This window comes from Mustela nigripes, chromosome 2, assembly GCF_022355385.1.
Source record: "Mustela nigripes isolate SB6536 chromosome 2, MUSNIG.SB6536, whole genome shotgun sequence".
In the NCBI taxonomy this organism is placed as follows: Eukaryota; Metazoa; Chordata; class Mammalia; order Carnivora; family Mustelidae; genus Mustela; species Mustela nigripes.
This window is the reverse complement of record NC_081558.1, coordinates 143,094,435-143,112,612: the sequence shown is the minus strand read 5'-3', so window position 1 is coordinate 143,112,612 and position 18,178 is coordinate 143,094,435. Positions and strand designations below refer to the sequence as shown.

The window sequence follows — 18,178 nt, the reverse complement described above, 5'->3', positions numbered from 1 at the left end:
CTCCTCAGCTAAGCACTCTTCTATCCCCACCAGGCACATGGGACTATATTCTGAATTCCTTTGAGAGTTTGGGGTTGGGACGGTGAGAGTGGGTCACCTTGGGTCAAACCCCGGACTCCGTATAATAGCTCTAGCCATGACTCTTCCTTCTGATTCTGTAACACAGGGGAAATACTCTTCTTCTATTAGTGCTAGCACTTGAAAGAAGATCTCCAAGGAAGAGACCAGTAACACCAAGGACAGTGCGTGGTTCAGGGAAGTGAGTGTGGACCCCAGATCTAACACAGACCTGCATCAGGACCTTAGACAAATGACAGTTTCTTCATGTGGAAATAGTGAGAGTCCAAGGCCAAGGTTTCATACACCTGCACATGACAGGCATCCAATAAATAAACATTATTCAATAGGGAAAAAGCAGCACAATATTCATTTTTGGAAAATATTTATTAAAAAACTAAAGTGAATGTGGCAAAAAACAACAACAATCCAACACATACCTTTAAATAGCAAGCATATGACACTGGTGATAAAGCGTTTCCAACTCTACTGATCTAGTCTTTCCCACCATCTACAGTCAAGGACGGCCTCTGAGGCAAGCCACATGTAAACAGGTCATCTGTACTAGTGATGAGCAAAAACTAATTATGTGACACCTATCAGTGGCCATACGATTCGCTTTCCTAGGCAATTCACCCCAAATACAAGAGAGTGACCAAATCTCAGGAGTGTGTTCCTGGGGATCTGCAGTTCTGGTTCTAATCTGGGCATGGTAGGTGGTGGGGGCATGAAATAGACAAACAGTATCAGTAGAGGGCAATCGTAAAGCACCTTTAAAATCTGGACCCTTTCCACAATTTAACCCAGTAATTCTCAAACTTTATTGTCGAACAGAATCACCTGATGAGATGGTTAAATTCACAGGCTCCCCAGATCTGCATGTTTAAGATGAGCACTACAGGTGATTCTGTGCCTATTGGTTTGCCATCCCGTTTGAGAAACACTGCTTAAAATGCATTTAAACAATTCCTATCCCCGCTAAAAACAAGGTAAAAGTTAAGGAATCTATTGACAGTCACTGTGCTTTTGTCAACATGGAGGGACCAAGAGAGGGAGCCAGGCAGAAAGAAGCCTCCCATTCCTAACGTCCTGGTCTTCCGGAGCCCTGAGCCACCGGTCAAGTGCTGTTCAGGAAGTAAATAAAATGTAATAATAAAGTTGATTTTAGATCACAGAACAGACTCCAAATGACTAACAGGCCAACCCCATTCATTCCTGTTTAATGAACTCTGCTGGACTAATGCCAGATGGGAAGCTGCTTGTTCAAACAGAACATGGGGTAACTGAGGGTCTTGATCCCTGAGGACACAGTGAATAGAACACCTGTAAAAACCTTTATTCCCCATAGAGCACTGTGCCCAGATAATTCCAGCGCCTCACGGACAACACGTAGAAATGGTCACATTGATTCCAAGGTTGCCATTATCCGCAAACAGATGTGCTATGGCTGTGTCAAAAACAAGGCAGTCGCTGTTCATGATGGCCGCGGCCACACCGTCGTGGATGGACCGGGGCGTGGCCTCCCAGGTCAGTCTCCGCCGGTTCCCGTTCAGCTCCAGTCTGTAGGCAAAGTTCTCGGCTTGCTTGCGGGTGCCGATGAGCAGCACGATGGCGAAGAACTGCTGGTGGCCCTCGTACTTCTCCTGCTTCTCCAGCACCAGCATGAAGTGGTGGCCAAAGCACGACTGCATCATCACCCAGTCGACGGCCCCCGGCAGGTTAATGTCCGTGGCCAGGAAGACGATGTCTTCTCCCTGCAGGGTGGTGATGCTTTTGTGGGCGTGCATGAGATGGGACATCACGGCTTCCAGGGACCCCTGCCACTTGCAGGAGGCTCCGGGGCAAGGGCAGGAGTAGGGACGGTATTCACAGATGTCTTCGTGTTCTGGCTTCTCCGTGTGGTGCAGGGTCAGGGAGCAGCCCGTGGTGGCGTACTGCAAGAAAGGAAAGAGACGCCGTGAGCCACTGCGCCTGCACCAAACTCCTACGGGGGATGACTTCGGACAGGGGGTCACCCACCTGGCTTTCGGGGGCTTCGACTCTAGCCGCATTCCAACTCCGCTTGCTGGAGGGGAGTTAACCAGGTAAGACTAAAGAGTCTCCGTTATTATTGGTCATCAGGACCGCCAATCCATAAAATCAGGGGGATTTTCTTAACCGGGAGCAGACTGCAAGCCATGACAGCATCGTTGAAAACGTTCAAACGTAACGTCGGAAACGTGAAGCTCTCTTACTATTAACGTCTCCAATAAGACTGCTGAGCCAGCTCTAGAAAACCTGGCCTGCCTCATTTTTTCTGTGAATTTAAAGAATTTTGTACAATTTACAATGGCTTAGGCAAATGGATGGGCAAGGGATATACTGCCTCTAGACTGGTTTTCACCTGAAGATAATTAGGAAAGCAGTATAGCTCCTCTTGGTTGTCCCCTGCCCCTTCTTCCTAGCTCAGATCGGTGACTGGCAGGAAGGCTGTGGGAAGGCTGCCCTTCAGGTCTCTGCTCTTGCCTGCTGGAGTGACCAGCCAGGGTAGAAGAGGGCTGGACCCCCTTCCCATTGCTAGAAACATTCCTTCACTTTCTTCACCTTTTAATACCCCAATCCCAAGGGGCTTTGGACATACTTTTGGGTACTAACTTGGGACCCTGTTGGTTAGTTTGGTTCCAGCCAGTGGAGGTTAAAATGAGAAGGGCCCAGACCGCTTCCTCATGTCCCAGCACCCATCTTCATGACCACGTATGTCGGCCCTCATGACAGGCCTGGGGGGCAGGAGAACTGAAGTGGGTCCCAGGGTAGGCTCCCAGGCAGGGATTTTGATACAGTCAGTCCCTCAATGCTGCCATAATAGGGTAGGGACGAAACCTTTTTCTCCCTTGTTGAGATGACATTCCTGATGAATAAATCACACCTATCTTGGGAAAGGACCACACCGAAAGGAATTAGACTCCTACTCCCAACCCTCACAAGAATGACAGTGTTAATTCCTAGATACCAGATGGGGAATCAGCCCACAAGTAGACACTTGTCCAGAAAACCACGCTGTTGTCTTACAAAGAATTAGAAGAGCTGAATCACCTTTTTTGGGTGAAACTAGGAGTCGGAGCACACAGTGGCAGGTGAACTGTCTGGGTTACCTCCCTGGGCGCCTCCCACCCCTTCCTGAGACAGGAAGACAGCAAACGAGGGCAGGGCTGGGTCCTGTGTCTAAGGTGCTATGACCATCTGCTATAAAACAAAGCCTCACATCTGTTTTTGGTTGTCTCTACCCTGCCAAGGGAATAAACCCCTTATAAACTTTGAAGTCAGTCAAATTCTGACCTTTGCAGATGAGTTTATTTAGCAACAAGCAGGCACCCAGTATCTTCTCCATACAGGACCCTAAGCTACAGTCACTGAGAGGAAGCTGAGAAGGTTGGCTCCATTCTTATGGAGAAAGAAAGAAAGAAAGAAAGAAAGGAAGGAAGGAAGGAAGGAAGGAAGGAAGAAGGGGGTGGCTTCCAGAAAGAAATGCAGCTGGCTCTTCCCCTGCACCTCAACCTCAAGTGGATTATATCCACCTGTAGTAGATATTGGCAGAGGTAGTTCTCTGTCACGGACTTTGCCCCTAGGGAACGCTTATTCACCTTCCTGAACCTGAACCACAGACTGATTTTAAAAGCACAGGTATAAAAAACTTTACCATCAGAAGGAAAAACAAATTTATTTATTCATTTATGTTTCTCCTTGGTGTTCCTAACAGGAAGGCCCTAAAACACCCCAATCCCTGTTACCTGTGTTTTAAATCTAGAGTGTGGCTAGAAATACACAACCTTCTGATGTTCTTCTGTGAGTGATGGGCGAGGCATCTGTGCCCACTTTAGACACACATATTCCATGCAGTAAAAATAGCAAGAATTAGCTCAGAGCCCGGCACATTCTCTGGTGAAATAAGCCCCTGAAGTTTCAGGATGGGCTGTTTACCACAGCTGCCCACAGAAAACTCCTGGAACGCAATGGACTCTGGCAAAGAGCGTACAGAGAAGTACCACCCGCATCTCTTCCCTGACCCAAAGCCCCCAAACCGCTCCCCCTTCCCGGACCCAGATGTACAACAAATATTTATCGTCCAAGGATTATTTTAGAACTTTTTCTTGTGGAGCTCAGGTGGGAATATTTATTTATATTCTGAATTATTTGGTTTGACTTACAAGCCACACACTCTTCCTTCGACCCAAATATAGAGAACAGGGAATCTGCCCCAAGCGACATAAATAGAAAAGGCATTACTGAGCATTTGTGTGGACAATGACCTTACCAAAAAAAGGTCCTGCTCCAGCCTCTATTAACTTAAATAAACATATTTTTAAAGTGTGAGGAGCTTACTCTGCTTTTTCTAAACAAGCTGAACTTTAAAGCCAATCTATTCCTTCTCTTTTCCATCATGGGTGAAGGTGTGTCTTCATGACCACTGGTGCCACTTTTATGGCACTGCCACTGGGTAAGAGAAGATCTCTAAAACGAGAAGATCTACACTTTAAATAGGCATGCACTCACACGTGCACTAGATACACACACTTTTACACCACACTGCATCCTTGTTACTGTCTCAGTCTTGTTCTGGAATAGGGGCTCTCATCCAGGGATCAGAGGGAGGATTTGGGGTCCGTGAATTCCCTGATACTGCAGAACCATCTAGGTGCCTCTGAGCAGCACACCCAGATTACCCTGACGCCTGGCTTGGGTCTTCCTGACAGGTGCCCAGGGTTCCTAAGGTCTGCCAACCTCTGTCCTAGAGCACACAGAGGGAATCAGCTGCAGATTGTGCCCTCGTGGTGGTTCCTGTTGAGAAGGGCCATACCGCTGAGCACCAACAAACAACCCCAAAATATTGGAAGTACAGACAGGTACATGAAGGGCGAAGGACCACCAGACGAAAGAAGGTGACAGGTGATCTCCAAGTGGGGCTGGGATGAAGAGTAGAGAAGGAAAGCTTCACTGTGGGCAAAGTGGACGGTGGATGGAGCAGTTCCATCTGGTTCTAGCATGGGGTAAGCGGAGCAAAGAGTGGGGATAAAACCTAAATGAGAAGACAGGTCCAGATTCCTTCGGGGACTTGACAATTCAGTTTATTTTCTGGATTTCTCTACAGTAGCACTACAGGGTTTTCCCGTTATAGGAAAGTATAGTGCTCCCATGAAACCCTTTGGAAGACAAATGGCATAAGGCAAAGAAGCAACTACCATTAACTTATATGGAAAAATTTTCAAGCATTCCTAGTCCCAGAAAATAACCCCTCTTGGGCTTTTCTGATACTTTAGGATACATCTTGCTAACAGATGCACAAAATCAATTGAGATAAAGCACAGATGCTCACAGATGCAGTTCAAAGCTACAGAATCTTGATGCTGAGATGCTGAGTGTAGGTCCCAGGAAAGGAGCTTGGCGAGGCCACTCCTGTTGCTCAGGATGTGCACTGCAAAAGAAATGCTGAGCACTATTTTCCCTTTCTGCCCCTTTTTTTTTTTTCCTTTTTGGTAATAGTGAAAATCCTCTTTGGATTTCTTTGGGTTAACACAAACAGGTCCTCTGTAAAAGCAACGTCAAGTGAACATTCAAAGTCGGGGAATGGCTGTACTGATATTTTAGACCAGATAATCCTTTGTGGCGGGGGCTGTGTTTGCACTGTAGGATGTTTAGCAGCATCCCTGGCCTCTATCCATTGGAGGCCAGTAGCACTCCTCCCCTCCCCCATTGTGACAAGCAGAAATGTCACAGGCATGGCCAAATGTCTGGGGAAGGGCAAAGCAGCCTGGGGTTGATTTTGATGGATGACAAAACCTGGCTGGGCAGCCACAGTGACAGCTGGGAGGAGGGGCCCACACCAGTAAGCAGGTCCAGCTGGTCACTGCCCCGCCCAGCGGTGCTCCGCAGGAAGGCTCAGGGATGCCAGCTGAGATACAGGACTAGAACTTGGTGGTTTGCAAACTGTGGAGGTAGGCTAGGGTGCTAGTTCTACCCGTTTTACAGACTGACTGACTCATCCCGGCAAGGGGCCATTCACCACCACACTGCGGGCAGAGCCCTGCATGCCCCGCTCTTCCTCGAATGCTCTTTTGTGGTATATGATCGCTGAGATGTCAAAGAATCAGTATTTGGAAGTAAAAGAAAGAATTCACATCTGCCTTGAGCTCCAGTCCTCAACTTACCCCACACAAAACCCAGGGTCCACGGATGAACTGCTTCTGGAAGCAGATTCTGATACTGATTTCTTCCCTGGGTTGCAAGAAAGACAGCCCCGAGAGCAGAGCGCCTCTCCCTAAGGAAGGAGGAGTAGTGCCTCCCAAGTAAGTAACCAGTAATCAGGCCCTCCCGGCTTCCCTGGTACCTGGCAAGAAAGAGCTGAGGTTTCACTTTTCACACACTGGCTGGGGCCTTTGGCCCCCTACACAGGGAGGGCTCAAAGGATGCCACTTTCTTGGAGCTGCCTGGCTCTTCCTGTACTTTCTTCCTGAGACAAGGCACCTGGGCTGCCTGTGTGTCCTGGGAGCATGTCCACAGCTATAAATGAGATTTCTCCACAGGGGAACAGCTGCTCCTTTCCCCTGAGGGTGGGGTGAGGAGGGAATTCACTTTAAGTAAACCTCTTTCAGGGGAGGAGGGCCAGAGACAAAACCAGGCACAAGCTCAAGAAGATGGAGGGAGGGAGGGGGAAGATGACCCAGCAGAATGAGAAACAAATGTTGAAATAAAAGTTCGGGCTTCTCTTTAGAAACTCTTCAGGTGGCAGTGGCTCAAAAGTCTTGTGCAAACATGTTTTGCCACAGAGGGCAATGTATGACCCGCTGCCACCTTTTTAAGTCTTTGTAGAAAGCGGTGAATAGTACCAATTCTTTTCCTGGGCATGTGGTATGAAGGTTGTATTTCAGTTGAATTTAAGGAGGGTTTTTCCTTTTTTGGCACAGAAACCCGTTTACACAGGAATGTGATGAGGTACATTGGAGAACAAACACTAGACACCTGTTATTTACCTAATAAACACAGTCACATTGTATTTGTTTATGGAATGAGTAGATCAACAGAGTAACCTTGCTTAGCGGGAGCGCTAGTGAAGGTCACGGATCTTGTGACTGGTTTAATTAAATGTGAGTCTGTGCAATGCAAGAACGATTTCCGGAGCTTCAACAACCAAGAGTCTACTACAATGGAGGTGCCCTGAGCTCTGGGCAGAGGCAGTCCCTGCTCGGGGACCATGGGGTAACCGCCCTGCCTCCGCCTGCTCACCCCTCCTAGGAAACTGAAATTTATTAGCAAAGTTTTTGCCGGCGCCTCAAAGGACAGTGTCTCAGGAAAAACAAAGCACACTCAATATTCTGTTGTTGATGCTCATAAACTTTTGAATTAAATGCAAGCAATGATCTTGTCTGAGGGTAACCACAAGCAAACTGTGCTTCTCTGTCCATCTCATGAGCTGTAATGATCACAAAAGGCACACATACGGCTGAATGTGATGCAGGACCCCGGACTGGGAAACCAAAACTGCTGCAAAGGGTGTTATTGGGGCACCAACTGGAAGTCTGAATATGGACTGTGGATTCGATACTAGTATCTACCACATGTCACATTTCCTGTTTTTTTTTTTTTTTTAAGATTTTATTTATTTATTTGACAGACAGATCACAAGTAGGCAGAGAGTCAAGCAGAGAGAGAGAGGAAGGGAAGCAAGCTCCCTGCTGAGCAGAGAGCCCGATGTGGGGCTCAATCCCAGGACCCTGAGACCATGACCTGAGCCGAAGGCAGAGGCTTTAACCCACTGAGCCACCCAGGCGCCCCACATTTCCTGGTTTTGATAACTGGACTGTAATTATACAAGAAGACATCCTTGTTTTTAGGAAAAAACAGTGCAGTACTTAGGGGTAAAGGGGCAGGACGCCTGCATCTTACACTGAAATGGCTAAATAAATGTATGAATAGAGAGCACCCAAAATGATAAAGCAAATGGGGCAAAAAGGAAACAACTGGTGAATGTGGATAAAGCGTATATAAGAATAATTTTGTATTATTATGACTTGTGGAAATTTGAAATCATGTAAAAATAAAAACATATTCAAGAATTCAGAGACTATGGGGTGCCTGGGTGGCTCTGTCATTTAAACATCTGCCTTTGGCTCAGGTTATGATCCCGGGTCCTGGGATCGAGCCTTGCATTGGGCTCCCTGCTCAGTGGAGAGCCCACTTCTACCTCTCCCTCTTCTTCTCCCTACTTGTGTTCTCTAACTCTCTGTCAAAAAAAAAAAAAAAAAAGGAATTCAAAGGCTAAGTTGGCATATTTATCCTTTATGGCATAGAGATTCTTTTGGCAGAGTCCATTGAATGAATTAAGTTTTGAAATGCTGTTATTTTTTTTTAAGAAAATATATTTTTAAGTGTGTATCTACAGGTCAGCAGAAGGAAACCAATCATTCTTCTTTTACTAGAAGCTCTTGGAACTCATTGTAGTGAACCAGTAAAATTTTTCAATGAAGGAGACATCATTGTTATAATAACCAACACTTCCTGACTTCCCTGCCCCCCATGGAAGACAAGCTTTCTCCATTGCTCCTCTGATCCTTTGAGTTTATGGGCACCTCACAAATCTGTGGGCCTGGGGGAAATAAATAAATACACATACACGCACACACGTGAATATATTTGTATATTTAAATATTTATATATTTACATATATATATGTGTGTATGTGTGTGTGTGTGTGTATTCCCCCCGCCCCAGCCACTGCAGTTTCATTCTCCACCACACTTAGTGGTCCACAGGAAACTCCTGTGTTTGACTCCAGACGTGTCAGAAAGAGGCTCCAGGAATGAAGCTACCCATGTCCCCTTTTGCTCACACAGGAAAACCTCTATTACTACAGCGGAGGTGAACCCATAGATGGAATGGGAGTTGTATGAGTTCAGCTAGAAGGATGTTATCCTGGTGGTATAACTTACTATGTCTGATCAGCAGATAACTAGGGGACTATTGGTGGAGGTCTCTTATCCTCCACTCTTGAGACTTGTTTGAATGGGAGTTATGGGTTACCAAATCATGATGAAAATTACATTTTAACCAGAGGTTAAACTTAGACTTTACCACTTTTAAAAAGGACTTTAAAAAGTCCTTTTAAAAAGGACTTCTAGCAACTCAAACTAGCTCCTTCGTGACTAAAAGTGCATTAATCTGCCCTCAAAATATCAGTGGAGATAATCCCATGTTATTTTCTCATTATCTTATGGGTCTACTCATTTTGTTTATTGATCTACTGATTTGTTACCTGTTTCCCACCCACCTGATATGCATAGGTAAATGGATAAATATTAGATTTACCTGCAGAAGATGACTATTCTCCACTGCACGTGTTAATTTTACTTTAATTAAAAGTCTTACTATGGAACTTAGAATTTTTAAAAATTTAATAGACTTTGAGATCATAGGAAGAGAAATGTTTCAGACTTCAGTCACTGTGGGTTCATTAGTTTTGATAGATGCTTTTCACATATTTTATTTACAAAAACTATTTGGGGTGGGCGTGTTTGAAGCTTTTCTGGAACCTCACATAAATGGACAAACAATGATACTGTTGTCATTCAGATGGCTCTATATTCCTCTTGCCTAAAATGAGTTTACAACCACTGGTAGAATACAGTTAGAGCAGAAGGCCTGGGTGGCTCAGTGGGTTAAGCCTCTGCCTTCGGCTCAGGTCATGATCCTAGGGTCCTTGGGTCCTCAGAACTGTCAACAGCTCATCCCTGGACTCTTACAAGTTCAGATCTAGGCAGCAGGAGAAAGTGAACTCTCTTCCTGTGCCTTAATTGTGATGCTCACCCTACATCTGTCTAGCTTCCTTCCTCTAAGAACTTTGGCGGATCTTCACTAACCCAAAGGGCAGATTCCTTACCCCCACTATGAGGTGGTGCAACGAATTCTCAGCCAGTGACGCCGTAAAGCTTCCGTGGATACTAATATGAGAAGACAGTGTCACTCGGTACCAGGACCCTCACAAAGTGGCGAGACTAAGAAAATACTGACATCTAACTTCACTAACTTTCATCCAGAGAAGGTAATTCTAATTCAGATCTTGGGCTCAAAAAATTCCTCCTTCTGCCCCAGGGAACCCTGAGAAACCCCATGCTGCAGAACTTTCTTATAGAAGGGGCAGTTCTGCAGTTTCTGTCCCCAGAAACTCCATGTATAGTCATGGACAGACTACATGACTTCAGGCATATCTCTCCAAGAGGATACTGCATCCTGTTTCCTTGACAAAGCAATTAGGAAACAAACGAGATCATATACCTAGTTCAGACAAGGTAAACAACATTCTGCATAAGCAGCTCCACCAGTCTCCCTACATGACCCCATCGGGATCTTCCATCCCTTCCTCATTCATGAGCAAACTGTTGCTTTTCCTTCATAGTGCAGACTTTCTCTTCTAAAAGCATAGAAGTATTAAAGAAATGAAAAAAGTGAGTCTTGTCCCTGTAAAACCAATGCCAGGGCCAATGTATTCAGCTATATGAAAGCCTACATGATTGGGAGGAGGGAAGAGCAGCTCAGTGGGGGAATCAGTGGGAGAAAACAGATTCTTTTTTTTTCTTTTTCAAGTCTATGCCTGGGCCTGACCTCAGACATTTGCCATTCGATTTCTGCTGGCTTCTAAATGTGCACATTCATGTAGTGTTTCTTCTGTGCTGGGCTGTGCTAAGCTCTTTGCATGAATTATTACCATGCTGGATCCTCACAGCAACCAAATCTATACCTCATTTTACCAAGGACCCACTGAGGTTTGGAAAGGTCCCCAAACTCCTGGTGCAGGGCTGGAGCAGGGATCCAGACAAGGAGGCTCAAATAGGGCCTCCCTCCAAAGTGCTAGAGGAAGAGGTGGCCTTGTGAAGGAATGACCCAGAGATACTAACTTGTTGATTCAAAGTCTTAAAATAGGGCCCAAGCTGACACATTTAACACAGGTATATCTTTCATCCATCTACAGTGTCTGTGGTTGAAAACTGGGGGTGGGTAACCTTTTTCTCACAGATACCATACAGTCTAAAAATCACTGCAGAAACTGAAAAGGAGAACTTTTTCTCAATTTTTAAAAAAACTAATGGATCATCTGGGGTAAAGCTGATGAAATTCTGCTAGTGAATTTTCAGTACCTCTCCTAAGCCTTTGAAAGTACACTCTCAGGTTTAATATAAAGATACATTTAATCAGGGAAACTTCTCAGTTTTCTTATTTTCTTTTCCAGGGCGTGCAGAGTGTTGTCACATGCTAATGCCCCATGTATGATCACGTCCTGCACAACCTGCCAGCAATACACAATGCCCCCGAAGGCCGGGCAGTCGCTTTAGCAAATGTGCACCTCTCTCGAGGAGTGGGGACCTTAGGAGTTTGAATGAGAAATGCCACTGTTTGCACATTCTGTCAGGTGCACGGGTCTGGCTCTTCAGACATGTTATAGGGAAGACTTACTGTGGTTATATGTGGACAGCAGTTTGCATGGAGCTTCAATAAAGGGATCGAACACAGAACAGCAGAATCAAATCTAATCTCAGGATGGGCATTTTATAGGCCACGCCTGCTGTACCTCTTAGTTTTCCCCTTTCTGGTCGTATCAACTTCAAGTAACAATGATTGACTCCTAGCTGTAGGAGGTGACAACCTGTGAAAAGTGGCTGCCAATTATACAAAGAATTAGTATTAAATGTCAGTGCTCTGACATAGCATTCTAGTCCTTCTATTCTTGCTTTTTTTTTTTTTTTGAAGATTTTATTTATTTATTTGAGAGAGAGCACAGAGGGAGAAGCAGACTCCCTGTTAAGCAAAGAGCCCCATGTGGGACTCGATCTCAGGATGCTGGGATCATGACCTGAGCTGAAGGCAGATGCTGAGCCAACTGAGCCACCCAAGTGCTCTAGTGCGTCTGCTTTTTTTTTTTTTTTTTTTAATGGACTGATACATCTAACTCAGAAGTTTATATATTTTTTTTAAGATTTATTTATTTATTTATTTGACAGAGATCACAAGTAGGCAGAGAGGCAGGCAGAGAGAGAGAGGGAGGAGGAAGCAGGCTCCCCATTGAGCAGAGAGCCTGATGTGGGGCTTGATCCCAGGACCCTAGGACCATGACCTGAGCCGAAGGCAGAGGCTTTAATCCACTGAGCCACCCAGGTGCCCCTAGTGCTTCTGTTCTTAATTTTACACTGAAAATTTCTGTCAATTGTGTTCTTGAAAATCTTGTGCCTCACCATCAGTGTATGTGGACTGTGGTGCTTGCTAGCACTTGCTTTCATCAGTAAGCCTGTCCAGCTCCACACAGTGGTGAAGACCACAGGGACAATACTCAAAGTCAATGATTTTTATCCTAGGAGAAATTTTTAGATGAAGGAAAAGTCTCTGAAACGGTTCTGGTATCCTCTCAGACTTCTAGGTGACTGATCACCCATCACCTAGCAACCACCCTCTACCACCCACCTTCCATTTGAAATGGTGAAGCAAAGACTTCCCAGCTCTAATCTGATCTCAAAGCACCCATCAGCTAGGTATTACCTCCACTCTTTTTAAATGATGAACAGACAAGCTCAGGGAAGTATGTGCCTGGACCGAGGTCAAACCAAACAAGGATGGGGACCCAGTTCTTGCCTAGCACTCTTTTCCCTGGAACAGTTTACTAGATTCTGAAATTTTAGGGTACAAAAATATTTTTAAAATTTTGTTTTAAAGATTTTGAGAGAGTGGGAGGGCGAGCAGAGAGAAAGTGAGTGTGCACATGGGAGGTGGGGAGGGATGGAGGGAAAGGGAGAAGCAGACTCCCTGCTGAGCAGGGAGCCCGGCATGGTCCTTGATCCCAGGACCCTGAGATCAAGACCCGAGCTAAAGGCAGAATCTTGACCAACTGAGCCACCCAGGTGCCCCAAAACATTCTTGATATAATGATTTAGTCTAGCTATTTCTCTTAAAGACACTCAGGTCCAACGAAAACTCACCTGTTCAAAGTCAAAAATCTAGTCACTAGGATAATAGTTCAGGCTTCCCAGGGGCCCAGATTAGAATATTCTCTTGGCAAAATACAGATGAAAATAAGCTATAAAATCACCTACAGTTGGGACCTCTCAGAATTCCAAAGCTCACATATGGCAAGCGTTAAATGAGGACTTCCAGGCTCAGTGAATGCTTTCAGAGAGGGAACCGGATCAGAGGTCGCACACTGGCAGGCAGGATTTGGTTTGCAGACGTGGTGGGTTTGGCTTGCAAGTTCTGGCTTTAAATATGAATTTGGCCAATCTTAAGAAAATGGAGTGATCCACATTTTAAAAATTCAGATTTCTGGCTTTTCTTGAAAAAACCCAAAGGTCTGGCAGGCTTCAACCTCCCTTCGCCTCCCTGGTCCTCTTTAGAGGTGTATTCCCTGGCTCCCGTCTCTGCTGCTCCTCGAGGTCTCCTGAACTCTGGGGACATGTGTCAGGAACCTCTCTCCCTCGCATCACCTGCCCCTGCTGGCCTTTAGGTTTGTCCACCCTGAGGAGGCTTGGACTTTCCACTGGGTTATCTGACTTGACTTTTTATTTTAAGGAATAAAAACAACGCTGTCATGGCCCAAACACAGGGAAGACTTGTCTGGCTGAGGCTTTCCAGTTCCGTAATTATTTGGAGATGTGCTACTGGAAACATTTAGAGAAAACAAACCAAAAAAAAAAAAAAAAAAAAATGGAGAGAAAAACGTATCATAGTGTAAGTGGGCTGGAGTGGTTTAGCATTACCCACAGTTGTGGAGAGAAATACTTGGCTGATATTAAAATAAAATAAACTGTTGAGTGGGGGCACAGATGTGTCACCCTTCACTTCTCCCCCTACGCCCACGCTCTGCTGAGAGATGGTGGGTTTGAGATATGGGAACAGGATGTCAAAACTTCTCAGGTGTACAGCAAGCCATAGAATGGCCTAAAAATATCACAAGTGGAAGAGAGCCCTACTCTGATCAGAGATCCTTTTCTTAAAAGGAGACTTGAGCTAATAATGCATGTGATGCTCTCTATCAAAGATGTTGGCAACAGTCTAGCCTTTAATTAAGTGGCCCCATACTTCAACAAGGAACCTATTTGGCAACAAATCCATTTTGGGGCCAACTGAAGCATGGACAGTCAAGAGTTGGGATGACATGTCCCCCATATCAGGTTTGTAGGCTATTTCCCCTGGCCTTCCCATCATGCATGCCTTATGAAATTCCTGCTGGTGAAGTTTGTAGCGAACATGTGTGCTGTCTCATTGGGATTCTCTCATCAGAGCTGGCAAATTCATCCAATTGGATGGTTTCTTTCGTGAGTGGTGTCAACCGTAAGCTATAACGTGGAGCCCTAGAATAAAAGCTCAGATGCAAAATCGCTACGTAGCACATAGGATGCGTGCCTCCGGGACATGGGCTCATGTCCTGGCCTACTGATCTTGACAAGTCACGTAATCTCTCTACAGGCATTTGTTTCTTCACCCAGAGAACAGAAAGGCAAACTAATAAACGAAGACCCTTGCAAAGTAGATGGCACACAGAAGCCACCCAGTAACCATTCCATATAGCCTCCCTTGTTTCCATGGTATTCTAGAAGCTACGGGTCCTTAGACATCAAGCAGTTCAGTCCCTTTATTTATAGGTGAGGAAATCAAGGCCCTGGACAAGCAGTCTCTCAGGCAAACAATGGCAGCACCACGCTCCTCTTGAGACCTGGGCTCTGGTACTTCATCCAACATTGTTTTTCTCACATGAGGCAGCCCACGTGAGAGAGATTCTGAGAGTAGGCATAGTGACAGGGCAGTCCCTACAATTACCAGGAGCAAGCACAAGCCAAGAGCTAGCTAGCTACACAGACCTATTTGTTGAAGTCTGACACAGGTCTTACCATTCCCCATTTCCCTTAGCCCTCCTCAAATGACATATCTTTGGTGCTTGCTGTAGTTTATCAGATCTAACTGGCTGAGTGGTCCTGTTAATAATTCAAATGACTGATCAACCAAAGTTGAGGGAAGCATTCTCCAGCGTCATAAATCTAACATACAGAAGTGACTCTAAGATCACTTTCTAAACTTGGCCCCTGGCCTGTAGGGGAGTGGTTGACCCTGTTTAATTTCAGCTTGCAAAGTGATGGCTTTCCCCAACTGCATTCATATGGAATAGGGACTCGGAGAGTCACTGACATGGTCAGAAACACTGAGTACCTCTGATTCCCAAGAGAACTGTTCTTCGAGAAGGGCCTCACTAGCATATGACACCTTAGGAGAAAACATGCTTCAATGGGAACCATAATCCTAGACCCCGAAAGTGAAACCACATTTTATATAGCATAACTGTTTCCTTCCCTTCTTCCTGGGAGCAACAAAATGCTTTTATGAGATTGCTTTTTAAAAATAAATTATGGAATACCGACTGATACCAAATGTTCATTTGTGAACCGTAATTCACCTAAAGCCATTTCTTCCATTAGTCACTGAAGGTCTAGGAAAAAGTGAGTGGAAAAGACAGCTCCCCAGAAATCCAGTGGGGCACCCCTGACCGCTCTCAAGATACATCTCAAACATCCAATGCCAACTGATATGTCAACTATCACCAAATCTTCTCTTGATCACTAGGCTGCCACCTTCTTCATGACCCTAAAAATTTATAGAAATATTTTATCCAGATTTCATGAGAAACAACTACTGGTCTGGGTAAATTAGTTAGCATTACAGAAGAAGTGGCTGAAAGCAGAGTTAATTTATTAAGGATAACTGAAAACCCATAACCCAAACAGATTCAAACCTTTATTTGAATATGCTATTTTAAACTGGATTTGTGGCAGGGCACAGACCAAATTAAATCACTCATTTTACTGACTTCAGTTCCGAGCTTCAATTCTCTGGTGGACTATTTTTAATTTAAAAATAAGCTCTTGCCCTATAAAAATAAGCAGCACCAAGGAGAAATGCAAGACAGCTCAGATGGCCCAAGAGGCAGAACAGTTTCTTTTACAAAGAAAAAAGAAAAACAACTCAAAAGTATTAATGACATTATTTCCATTTCTAAGTTTAGAAAATGAACGTTAGGGTCCAGCGCTAAATTATAATGAGGTATAATAGAAAGGTATGTCTCTGAAACGACTCCGAAAGATTTTTAAGTGGTAGATATAAGTAAACAGATGCTAAAATATGATCACACAATGAAAAACTATGCAGTCATTTAAAATACACTGAGGAAGAGCTAGGTTTCGGACATAGAAAAATATGTGTGATAATATGGCTTTAAAACAGCAATTTGCCCAGGTTATTTCTGGAGAATTTCAATCTACTGTGTGTGTGTGTATGAACCTTTTTGACGCACACTGAATCCACGATTTTATATTCAGCTGTGAAAATGTATTTAAATATGGCTAGAAAAAAATCTATAAAGATACACAGTAAACCTAACAATGGTGGGAAAGGGGGCGAGAGGTCTTGGGTCTTTTCCTTGACTTTCCCAAAGACTTAGTGGTTTGCATTTTTTTGCAAGAGCAAACTTTTTAAACTAAATAAAGTCGTGGCCTTGGAAGAATGGTAACAGTTCTCGCGTGTCCTTCCAGTTAAATTCCTGCTCAACTCTTGTTTTCACCCCCACTTAGTACAAATTCATATCTCCCCAGTCCTTGGAAGGCTAGGAGAGGGAAAGGCGTGGCTTGCAGGGTTTTCTTGTTGCTGGTAGAAAACAAGCTGTAGGCGCCCTTTTTTTTAGCTACACTCCTGAAGGCTCCCACGTGTCAGGCGCGCGCGGAGGGCGCAGGACTCCAGTACCAATCCTTCCAAGCCGAGCGCTGGTAAAGGATGCGTACAGCTGGCCCAGTTCTTCCCTCCTCAATCCCCCAGAGTCAGCTTCCCGGTCCAAGTTTGACTGGTGCAGCCTAGCCCTACCGAGCACACCAAGCACACTTCTGCAGGGTACGCAGGCACCCGGCGGCGAGAGCTGTGATGTGTTCTAAAGCGATCGCGTGCCAATTAGTCCGGGGTCAGCGCTCAGACAACTGTCAGCTCAGAGTTACTCCCTAAGTGGACAGGTGGGCATGGGGGAGGGTGGACAAGTGTAAACATTTTTTTTTTTTTTTTAAATAGGAGAGATATGCCACCTGCCTCTCAGCTCCTGTGAGTGGGCTGGAGGACACGGGAGTTCCGGGAGCTCGCCCGGAGGAGGTGCGCGGGTGGCACCTGGGCTTACCTTGCAGGGAAACAGGACCGCCGAGGCCACCTTCTCCATAGCCAAGTTCCTGATGCTGGGCGTCAGGGCGCCCCTGCACGTCGGGCAGCAGCTCAACTTCTGGCGGCATTGGTTACATACCAGGTGCCCGGCCTGGCACTGCAGGATGGGGGGCAGGACATAGTCAAAGCAGACCGGGCACTCGAAGAGCGAGGTCAGCTCGTGGTGCTGCGGGGACACCGGGCCGGCCCCGCCGCCGCCGCCGGGGCCCGAGATTACCGCCGCCGCGGCGGGCACCGCGGACGAGCCGGGGCCCGCAGCCGAGATGGTGGCGGCGGCCGGGGGCGCAGCCGGGGACGGAGCGTGCTGGGGCTGCGGCGGCGGCTGCTTGCTGCAGGGTTTGTTAGCGCTGGGGCCGGTGGAGGACGGGCGGCTCATCGCGCTCCGAACCAACCATGGAACTGCGGGCGCCTGCCTGCCGCGGGGCCGCCGGGGTCAAGGCGGAGCACGCCCCGCGGGCGGCAGGCTCTGAGGCAACGCCACCGCGCCCAGCCCGGAACCGAGCAGCGGAGACGGCCGGCGCGGGGCAGGCCGGGGGCTGGGCTGCGCAGACGATCCCCGCGGCCCCCGACGTTCCGAACACCCCTCCGCGCCCCCAGACTCCTCCTCCCGGCGGCGTCGCGGGCCCCGAACCCGAGCGGTGCGCAGAACCCCGGCCCACCAGCTTCTGGAGCGGCAGCTGACGCAAGCCCCGGGGGCGCGCGCGGACGTGACGCCTGGACACGTGTGCGGCCGCTCAGGCGCGCGGGGACCGGCAGAGCCACCCTGCGCTGTGGCGCCGGCTCCGCCCGAGTCCAGCTGGCAGCGCAGCGGGCTGCCTAGCGCCGGCCTCTCCTGCCCAGGCTGCGGGCCCGGCCCGCGCCAGTG

At 46.7% G+C, this 18,178-nt stretch overlaps 1 protein-coding gene across 1 annotated transcript; it reads right to left on the bottom strand.

The window, feature by feature from the left end:
* Nucleotides 1–425: 425 nt before the first annotated feature.
* Nucleotides 426–17,689, bottom strand: SIAH2 (siah E3 ubiquitin protein ligase 2). Its single transcript, XM_059391732.1, has 2 exons — nucleotides 17,273–17,689; nucleotides 426–1,991 (listed from the first exon to the last, which is right to left on the bottom strand). The coding sequence occupies exons 1-2, from the start codon at nucleotides 17,687–17,689 to the stop codon at nucleotides 1,434–1,436; spliced, it is 975 nt and encodes a 324-aa protein (XP_059247715.1). The 3' UTR covers nucleotides 426–1,433.
* Nucleotides 17,690–18,178: the final 489 nt, after the last annotated feature.

Excerpts from the sequence above, each read along its gene's own strand:
- SIAH2 (XM_059391732.1), bottom strand. The coding sequence starts at position 17,689 with ATGAGCCGCCCGTCCTCCACCGGCCCCAGCGCTAACAAACCCTGCAGC. Across the intron at positions 1,992-17,272 it reads CGGTCCTGTTTCCCTGCAAG|TACGCCACCACGGGCTGCTC; the intron begins GTAAGCCCAGGT and ends CCTTTCTTGCAG.